Here is a 9,929-nt window from a genome sequence, read left to right as displayed (position 1 = left end):
TGGTGTTATATACTGGTGTTATATCCTGGTGTTATATCCTGGTGTTACATACTGTTGTTATATCCTGGTGTTATATCCTGGTGTTATATACTGGTGTTATATCCTGGTGTTATATACTGGTGTTATATCCTGGTGTTATATACTGTTGTTATATCCTGGTGTTGTATCCTGGTGTTATATACTGGTGTTATATATCCTGGTGTTATATACTGGTGTTGTATCCTGGTGTTATATATATACTGGTGTTGTATCCTGGTGTTATATATATACTGGTGTTATATACTGGTGTTATATACTGGTGTTATATCCTGGTGTTATATCCTGGTGTTATATACTGGTGTTTATCCTGGTGTTTATCCTGGTGTTATATCCTGGTGTGTATCCTGGTGTTATATCCTGGTGTTATATCCTGGTGTTATATACTGTGTGTGTATATCCTGGTGTTATATACTGGTGTTATATCCTGGTGTTATATACTGGTGTTATATCCTGGTGTTATATACTGTTGTTATATCCTGGTGTTATATCCTGGTGTTATATACTGGTGTTATATCCTGGTGTTATATACTGGTGTTATATCCTGGTGTTATATACTGTTGTTATATCCTGGTGTTACATCCTGGTGTTATATCCTGGTGTTATATCCTGGTGTTATATCCTGGTATTGTATCCTGGTATTGGTAAGTCTGTCGTCGTCATCCGTACGTTTTAGAATAAATTTCGATAACATGTATAAATATTAACGACACACCGACAACCAGCCTCGGGCCTCGGGATGGTAGACGACAACACACACGTCTCCTGGATTCAACTGGACACCTACGTCACCTCGGGGTCATCCAGGTCACCTCAGATGAACATGGGTTGCCTAGCGTTAATCTGTTGTCATCTTTTACCACCTGGGCGCGTGACGAGACTTGCAATTATCTAAGATCGTTGATTGATAACATAGGATGCTGGTTGGTGACGTGGGCCGCACGGGGGTTGTTAACTTTAGGGTCTTGTGGTCATCTGAGGTTATGTTGAAGGTCATGTAGGGTCATTAAGTGGCGTCTAAGGTCATTTGCGTCAAAAAGAGGTCACTTGGAGTTATTGAAGGTGTCCTTGATCACTTGTTGGGTCACTTAATGTTATTTTAAGTCGTCTGGATCAGTTTGGAGTCACTTGCCGTCGTTTGACACCATTTACATCAATTATGCATCTAACGTGGATCACTTGGCGTCATTGAAGGTCACCTGAATCAAGCATTGAGTCACTTGTGAGGTGTCAGGTCATCAGGAACCATTACTTGACGTCCACTGTAGTCTCTCAGGACGTCTCTAGGACCCCCAGCGTTAACTAGGGCTCATTGACGTCACTTTTTTTTTGGGGTGAAGAGGATTTGTTTTTTTTTCACTTATTTATTTATAAGCAACAAACTCGACTGTAGATAATGACATACTGTCCAGGTATGTCGGCCGTAAGTTGTGAGGATGTAGTTGTCTTATGCGTAAGATTATATAGAGGAATAAACGCACAGTCAGACCAAAACTTCTTCCACATTATAAAAGGAAGGAAAATATTAGCTTGTGTGTGCGTATGTTTATGTGTAAGTGGTCTTGTGTGTCAGGGTGTGTGTGTTTCTGTGTATGTGTACGTGTTTATGTCTTCGAAACTTTTCAGATATTATTTTGTTTCATTCTTTAGCAATCGAAGTATCAATCTATAATCGTGTTCAAAAATGATTCGAATGACACCTCTGAGTCATGGAACAAATATCAGGACTTGTTGAGGCAGTGAGGAATGTTGGAGGGGGCATGGAGGTCTTGTACCCGCCGCAGCTTCTCCATGTTCTCCAGCAGGAGGGTGTTGGAGGGCTCCTGTCCGTGCGCAGTCAGGTAGTGTCTCCAGGCGCGGGCGTAGTCACCCTGGGGGAAGAGATGGACTACGATAGTCGCTTACACACACTATATCTAACCTAACCTGAGAGTGACACTAGTAAGGTCATAAGAGTGACTGGAGATGTTGCAGTATATCGGAACTCCTTTATGGTGTCGACTTGAGTTACTTGTGAGTCACTTGATCAGATTATTCCTTGGTACTTTTAGGCATGTGTGTAAGTCCCTGACGTATGGCTATGTAACACTAGGGTAACTTAGCCATTTATCAGTGTGAACTGAGGGGACCACAAGGAAGTCAGTCTCGCAAGAGGGAGTATAATAGAAGGGTAACTCACCTTAGCGTGGTAGAGGGCGCCCAAGTTGATGTGGGGGTGGGTGAGTGTCGGCTCAAGCTCTACTGCCAGCAGGTAACTCTACATCAACAAGGAAATATGTATCTTTAGTATTTTATTTAGTATTTCCACAGACCACCTTTAACACAACCAACCCCTCGTTAACACCTAAGACCTTCACACATACACTTTTCCTTCACACACTTCTTACAGCTGCATTTCTTCTATAAGTATTCCCACATACACGTTAAGTCCTTAATATTGCCACAAATATTCCTTAACTCCACAGTAGTTCCTCACACTGGGGCTACAAGATCCACTCCACACACTCCTTGTTCAGCTCTGTGTGTGTGAGAGCTTCTGGTGCCCCACACAGACCTACACCACTACACTAGAGAACTTTTTTTGGGCGTCACTATACACGAGAGAGCCTCTTACCTGGGCGGCCTCATCCACATTGTGCCTATCGTTGAGGAGGTCTCCGTAGTGGGCGTGGAGTCGGGCGCATAGGTTGGGTGGCCTTGAGCAGTTATGGGCGGCTTGCTGGGCGAGGGCAAGGGCATCCTGGGTACGGTTGGTGTGGGTGTAAAGGAGTGACAGCTGAAAGAGTGCCTCTTGGTGCCCCGGGGCCTGGTCCAATACCTGACGCAGGAGGTCCTCGCTCACTAGGTAGCTTCGCTGCTGCAGCTTCACCCGCGCCTGCGTCAGGAGGGGTAGTCAAATAGTCAGGAGAGTGACTCATTATATGTTCACCGTCCCTAACCTCGATATTAGAGTCTAGGTGAAGTCTTAAAGGGGTTTAGTTTTAACGCCTCATCCCTATTTATGAGGTGAGGTTAGGCCGAGGCTGGGGAGGCCAAGTAACCACCTCTAGGAGCAACACAGTGAACGACCTCGTGTATAGAGTCTCACGGATGAATGGGTTATGATACACCTGTGTTTACTCCTGGCTACAGTAGGTCGACTCTTCTCTACGTCTAACTTGATGGTGTAGTCTAATGATGAACGTGTTTTTGTAATTAACTCGGTAGGTCAACTTTCCTCTGGTCATGTTCAGTACTCGTATAACCTCAGTGATATTGCTGTTTATTTTAACCGTTAACTTTATGAATATAGACTGAAGCTAACATCTTTACCTAACCTAACCTATCCATTGAGTTATAACACACACACACACACGCACACACACGCACACACGCACACACACACACACACACACACACACACACACACACACACACACACACACACACACACACACACACACACACACACACACACACACACACACAGAAATAAAGAAAGATAATATGATGAAAGAGTTGAGGAGACCGCCAGAAGACAACATCAAGAATAGAATCCAAAGTAAAAATAATACAAGGAGGCGGTGAATACAAGTCAATGGGAATATTCAACAGAGAAAAAGGTGTGTGTGTGGGGGGGGGGAGAGAGAAGTGTGAGAGGAGGTGGAAAAAAGAGGAGAAGAGAAGAGAGGATAGTGTGGAGGCAATGGAGCGAGAGGGGGGGGAGTGGTGGCCGGCAGCAAAAATTCCTGGGATAGGGAGAAAGACAAATGAAATGGACGGAAAACGTGTGAGAGAATACAATTTCACATGAAAATGCATAGAGGAGAAATAAAGAACACGACGAGAAAAAGAACCAAGTGGATAAATTGAAGTTAAAAGGGAGAGGAAGTAAACCGAGTAAAGACCGGAAGAAGAGGAGGCATAGAGAGGGAAGTGTGTGAGCAGAACGAGAGAGATACTGGAGAGAAGGAGGAGGGGCAGACGATAAGAAGTGGGGAAGTAGAGGAGGAAAGCAGAGATGATGCAAGAAAATGATATTATATAAACACGTTAGTAAATGATAGAAAAAACGGCTTTACACACACACACACACACACACACACACACACACACACACACACACACACACACACACACACACAAGGGGGGTATAAATATGTCATGCTTGATAGGGATAATTGCCAAATTGGATTAATTTGTATATATTTCTATTGTTCAAATAACATATATCACACAATGGGTCTGCCAGTACCTTCCCAAACGTACCAGTTTAACAGACAATTGGGCACGAAATCAAAATAACTTCTCCTGAAAGTTGTTGCGTTTATACAGTGTTTGGGAATGACAAAAAAAAAGGTTAGTAAAGTATTCAGTAAGCCTTTCTGAACTATACAACGAGGCAAACAAAGCTAATTCAGTCTTGAAATTAATCCCGAGAGCAGACCCCCAAAAAACGTGAGGTAAGCAACATGCTGTATATTAAGGTATGTTCTGTGCAGGTAAGTAATTAGACTTGGAATAACATGGAAGGTGCACAGAGGTTTTTAAGGAAAGAGTAAACATTCTCTTGCATACGTCTGAATTGATGACTTCAACAACATTTTCTGGAGGAATGTTTAGGCACTGAAATTAATAGGTTTTTATATATAAGCAATTCTAAGGTACATACGCTAATTAACTGCGTCATGCATTTAATATAAGGATAACTAGACTTGTTTTAAATAACACAAGGCATGATAGGACGATCTAGTTGTGGAAAGAGAGAGAGAGAGAGAGAGAGAGAGAGAGAGAGAGAGAGAAAATAATAGTTGGAAGAGAAGAGAAAAACGGGAAATGACAGAGAGAGGGAGTACTGTCAACTTACCAGGTAGACGGTGGAGGAGAGCATATGTGGGTGGTGAGCGAGGACGGTGGTGAAGGTGGCCTCAGCCTCCTCCAGACGCCCGGTGTTCAGGTAGAGCTTCCCGAGACTCTCACCGATCTCTGCCTCCCACGCCACGGCCAGCGCTCTGTACGAGGAACCACCGGTTACTGGGGTTAATCCACTGGTTACTGGGGTTAATTCATTCACCGGTTACTGGGGTTAATTCACCGGTTACTGGGGTACTGGGGGAACATTTACCCTTTGTATATCTAAATAAGGGAAACATTTTACCCACGTGTTAATGATATAAGAACACACTTAACTCTCTGGTTAAGTCAACAACATGGGAGAGCATTTAACCCACTCAGTTACTGGGTAGAGGAGGTACTGCACGTTGGGTAGGGTCAGGGAGGGTATGGTAGGGTCAGGGAGGGTGTGGTAGGGTCAGGGAGGGTATGGTAGGGTCAGGGAGGGTATGGTAGGGTCAGGGAGGGTATGGTAGGGTCAGGGAGGGTATGGTAGGGTCAGGGAGGGTATGGTAGGGTCAGGGAGGGTAGGGTCAGTGACCGAGGGAGAGAGGGGATAGCTTCATCGTCCAGTGACCGAGGGAGAGGAGAGAGAGATAGTGACTATACCTTAAATCTCTTCTGTGTTTAATTCATGGATCAACATTTGGGAGTCTGTGTAAAGTAATTTGCTCTCTGTGATTTATTTACCTCAGGGAGACTACCAGTTGGTTTTGGCTGTGAGGAGGAGGACTAGTCTAGGGGAGTAACTAACATTACTTGAGTGTCCATAAATTATCTGAGTCATTTTTTAAGTTTAGTAATATATAAAACATAAATTACCATAGATAAAAGACGTTGGTTTTGTTATACTTGAGGGATAACTCGTAAGTATTTTCTTGTTTCAGTAAAATTCTAAATGGTCATGTGTGTTGCTTAAAGCTGTTTGGGGTTAGGTTAGGTTAGGTTAGGTTAGGTTAGGTTAGGTAGGTAGTTGCTATAAGATTACAATAAATTATTTCTAATATACCGTGTTATTCATGTGTATTAGACTATACTGTTTACTATATTATTTTATTGTCCAGTATTGTGCACTTGTTACCTCACCGTTTTGTTTGTTTGTTTGTTTGGGAAAGAACATAAGTTGAGGATTACAGTTCCCACCACAGGAGGGCGTGACTCACCTCTTGTATAGCATCTCCGCCTGGTTGTTGTGATGAAGCGTCCTCATGAGTCTGGCTGTGTTGACCAGAGCCACGGTGTGCTGAGGGTCCAGCCCCAGCGCCGCCTCGTAGTGACGCAGTGCTGCTTCACGACGACCTGTGGCCGGGCGAGAGATGTCTGTTAATATACCGTACAGGGTTGGCGGTCGACCTTCAGTTCTCCCTTCAAGAGGATACCGAGTAAATATATACAGTAGTTGTAAATAATTTGTATGTATGTATGTATGTATGTATGTATGTATGTATGTATGTATGTATGTGTGTGTGTATGTATGTATGTATGTAAATAAGGTTTCCAGGCGAGTTTGTTTCCCACACAAAAGATCCCAGATCTCTTTTCAGACCGTAGCTCAGTTACGGGTTTTTGCCTACAGCGAGAAAACTCATTCCGAGTATCAAAGCAGCTACTCACTTCACTACGTCAACCACCTGATCCTCTCTATACCTCGACCATCCGGCTCCCCCCTGGCTTGAACTCACCAGCTAACCAATCACTCCAGGCCAAGCCAAGCCAAGCCAAGCCAGGCCAGGCCGGGCCCGGACCCGGGAAGGCTAAGGATCCATCCTTTCCGCAGATGAGAGAGATGCAGCTCGTTATAATAACCCCGCGGGACATCACAAGATTATGGAACGTGACGAGGAGGAATTACTGTAGGTCAGAACGAAGACGGATAGAACGTGGCGGGAGGAGGAGGAGGGAGGCGGTGTCAAGACCACCAGCTCCGGGGTCTTTGGTAACATGAGGTCTTAAGGGAACAAAGTCCTCCAGCATCAAGGAATAAAAGGTTCACTATTATTTTCTCCTGACTGTTGTGTCATAATCACCGTGTTGTGTGATCAGTGAGAGAAACTGTCAGTTCTCAAACAACACGAAAATAATTCTTTACTTCAGACATTTGCTTTGTTATAACTTCGTAATTGTCCATTTCGTGCGACTAATTTTACAACGTCTTCCAGCTTAATTGGGAAACATCAAAGACCTTTTAATTTTGACTCTAACTTTTACTGACTACATGACAATATTTTCTTTAGATTTTTAAACGATTTTCATTAAAAAAACAAACATTTAAGATTATTTTATATACGACCCCACACACCTGTACAAAATAATTACAGGTACCAAAGAGAATTTATATTATATAACGCTACACCTCAGCTTCAAATGTGAAGAGTAAACGTTGATTAACAAAAAGGCAGGCAGGAGTGTGTGTGGGTGGGGTGTGGGTGTGTGTGGATGTGTGAGCCTTGTTAAGAGCTACACTTGGCTGTTACTCAAGAGGCGGAGCACGACACACCGTAACGATCCACTTCTTGACGGAATTTAATTTCGGGATTCCACCTTTAGGGTAAAATTTCGGTAAAGGAATTCCACTCGACCCATTACAATAGACAAGGGTTTCTCCTCCACCTTGACTGGCTGGGCTGGGCGTCACTCAAGGAGGTAAGAGGGGCTGAGTTACAATGGGTGATGGAAGCGGGAGACAATGGTGAATAATGAAGAGAGTGGTCATAGAGGAGAGGGTCTATAGAGGCAGTTGTTGGTGGAGATAATAAAGGAAGAGATGTAGAGCTCTAGTTAAGGGAGATGGACATAAACTGACTGAGGCACACTGTTATATTGACCACTACCTAAGACGGTGACACACACACACACACACACACACACACACACACACACACACACACACACACACACACACACACACACACACACACACACACACACACACACACACTGTCAGTAGCTCGGCACTAATTCCACATTGAGACAGTAAAAGTCTTATATAAACAAAGGGGGAACTTAAAGTGAAGCGCCCCATGTAAATCCTAATTAAGATCTTGTCGCTTGAGATGTTCATAGGTAGCCAGGTGAACTTTAACCCTTCAAGGCAAAGGAGAGAGAGAGGGGGAGAGGAGGTGGAGAAAGTAGACAAGACTGGTGGAAGGTAGTGCAGAAAGTAGACAAGATTGGTGGGAGGTAGTGGAGAAAGTAGACAAGACTGGTGGAAGGTAGTGGAGAAAGTAGACAAGACTGGTGGAAGGTGGACGCATCTACTGTAACAAGAAGGTGTAGGAGCTCACCAATCTTCTGCAGGAAGGCGGCGTAGTTGTTGTGGACGACGGGGTCAGAAGGTCGGGCGGCCAGCAACGCCAAGTGGAGGTTCTCAGCCTCGGTGGATCGTCCCGCGTCACTGTACAGCCCCGCCAGGGACGACACCGCGTCCCTGTTGGTGGCGTCGTAGCGCAGACTCTCCTCCAACAGTGCCACCGCCTCCCCCATGCGCCCCTGCTGTCTGTTGGATAGTGAGAGAGAAAGGTTAAGGAAGAGTTCTTTCCCGGTAGAGGATCTTCCTTTCCAGTGAGGCAGAGTTATGTTGTGGGTAAAGAAGAGAGTAAGGCATTGGGTTACTCTGCCGTCTGGCTGGTGGTGGAGGAGAGAGCCTCTACCAGCAGCGACTCTGCTTCTCCCTGCTGTCTGGTGGGCAGAGTAAGGGAGAGTTAAGTAAGAGGTATTCTTTTACTGGTAGCACTTCCGCTTGCCTCAAACTACTCCGCTCTCTGTTGGGCAGAGAGGTAGGAAGAGAGTTGAGTTGACTCGCTTCCTGCAGCGCCCTGTTTCTCTTATACATTTCTGATATTCAACAGCGTCCAGCGGGAAAAAAAAGCTTCATTCAGTTTGGCTTCAACAGGACTGAAGCCGTGGAACATCCACTGGTGTGTACATTTTACAACGAAGAGCGGTGTACCGGCCAGGTGTCACGCTCCCTTACTCCTGCAAAATTTGTTATTTATCTAAAAGCCAGGAATAGTGTATTGGTGTGAAGGTGTAGTGTGTTGTGAGGGCGGCTGTGTTGTGAGGATGGCTGTGTTGTGAGGGCGGCTGTGTTGTGAGGATGGCTGTGTTGTGAGGGCGGCTGTTTTGTGAGGAGGATCTGTAAGGGCGGGGTGTGCTGTAAGGGAGAGATGTGCTGTAAGGACGGGAGTGTGCTGTAGGGATGTGCTGTAAGGGCGGAGGTGTGGTGAGAGTGAACAAACACTTACTGCCTGAGGTTGGCCAGGTTGTAGTAGGCATGGGCGTGTTGAGGGTGAGCCTTGAGTGCCAGGCGGAAGTGGTTCTCGGCCTCAGAGGTGTCGTTGACCAGGGTGCCGAGATTATTGTGAGCGCTGGAGTGTCCTGGCCAAAGTCTGTAGGGAGAGACCAACCAGTACTCCAGATATAACCACACCTTACAGGGAGAGACCAACCAGTACTCCAGACATATCCACACCTTACAGGGAGAGACCAACCAGTACTCCAGACATATCCACACCTTACACAGATTGATCGATAGAATGAAAAAGCTTTAGGGACGAAGAAGTAAATAGTGAGAGGGAAAATTATATCCCGAAGGCGAAAAAAAGGAGGAATTTTCACTTTTTTCGGGATTAGAGGCAGACTGACGAAAACCAGCCCCACGCCACACTATACATTATCTATTTCAAGTGCCTTATATATTACACGTAGGAGTAAAATATTCGCGTTTAAGTGTGTGGTGGCAGCCGGAACATCCTCCAACAGGGCGATGGTGATGAATGGTGGAGATAATGGTGGGGGAACTGGTGGTGAAGGGAGGAGAGGGCTGATGTTTCGGGAGAGAGGGAGAAGAAATGGGTGAGTGAGATAGATGGGATGGAGAGGAGAGTGAGGAGGAAGAGAGATAAGTAAAGAAAATGATAAAGGGAGGAAACGAGTAAATGGATTGGTAGAGTAGGTAGAAGAGGGAAGGGTAAGAGGGCGTAGGAGGAGGTAAAGGGAAACTACGATAAAATGGAAGAGAA

General features: G+C 45.1%; 1 protein-coding gene across 1 annotated transcript in view; it reads right to left on the bottom strand.

Moving 5' to 3' along the window:
• Window positions 1-593: 593 nt before the first annotated feature.
• Window positions 594-9,929, bottom strand: part of LOC121878090 (protein O-mannosyl-transferase TMTC1-like) — a 130,796-nt gene continuing 121,460 nt past the window's right edge. Inside the window, exons 13-19 of the mRNA XM_042384082.1 lie at window positions 9,153-9,296; window positions 8,193-8,404; window positions 6,072-6,207; window positions 4,883-5,027; window positions 2,651-2,911; window positions 2,216-2,293; window positions 594-1,907 (exon numbers count right to left, since the gene is read on the bottom strand). Coding sequence (XP_042240016.1) covers window positions 1,758-1,907; window positions 2,216-2,293; window positions 2,651-2,911; window positions 4,883-5,027; window positions 6,072-6,207; window positions 8,193-8,404; window positions 9,153-9,296 — 1,126 coding nt within the window. The 3' untranslated portion in view covers window positions 594-1,757. The remainder of the gene's footprint in view (window positions 1,908-2,215; window positions 2,294-2,650; window positions 2,912-4,882; window positions 5,028-6,071; window positions 6,208-8,192; window positions 8,405-9,152; window positions 9,297-9,929) is intronic.

This window comes from Homarus americanus, unplaced genomic scaffold (assembly GCF_018991925.1).
Source record: "Homarus americanus isolate GMGI-L3 unplaced genomic scaffold, GMGI_Hamer_2.0 scaffold45562, whole genome shotgun sequence".
In the NCBI taxonomy this organism is placed as follows: Eukaryota; Metazoa; Arthropoda; class Malacostraca; order Decapoda; family Nephropidae; genus Homarus; species Homarus americanus.
Note: the sequence above shows the minus strand (reverse complement) of the source record. Positions and strands in the feature narration are given on the sequence as shown.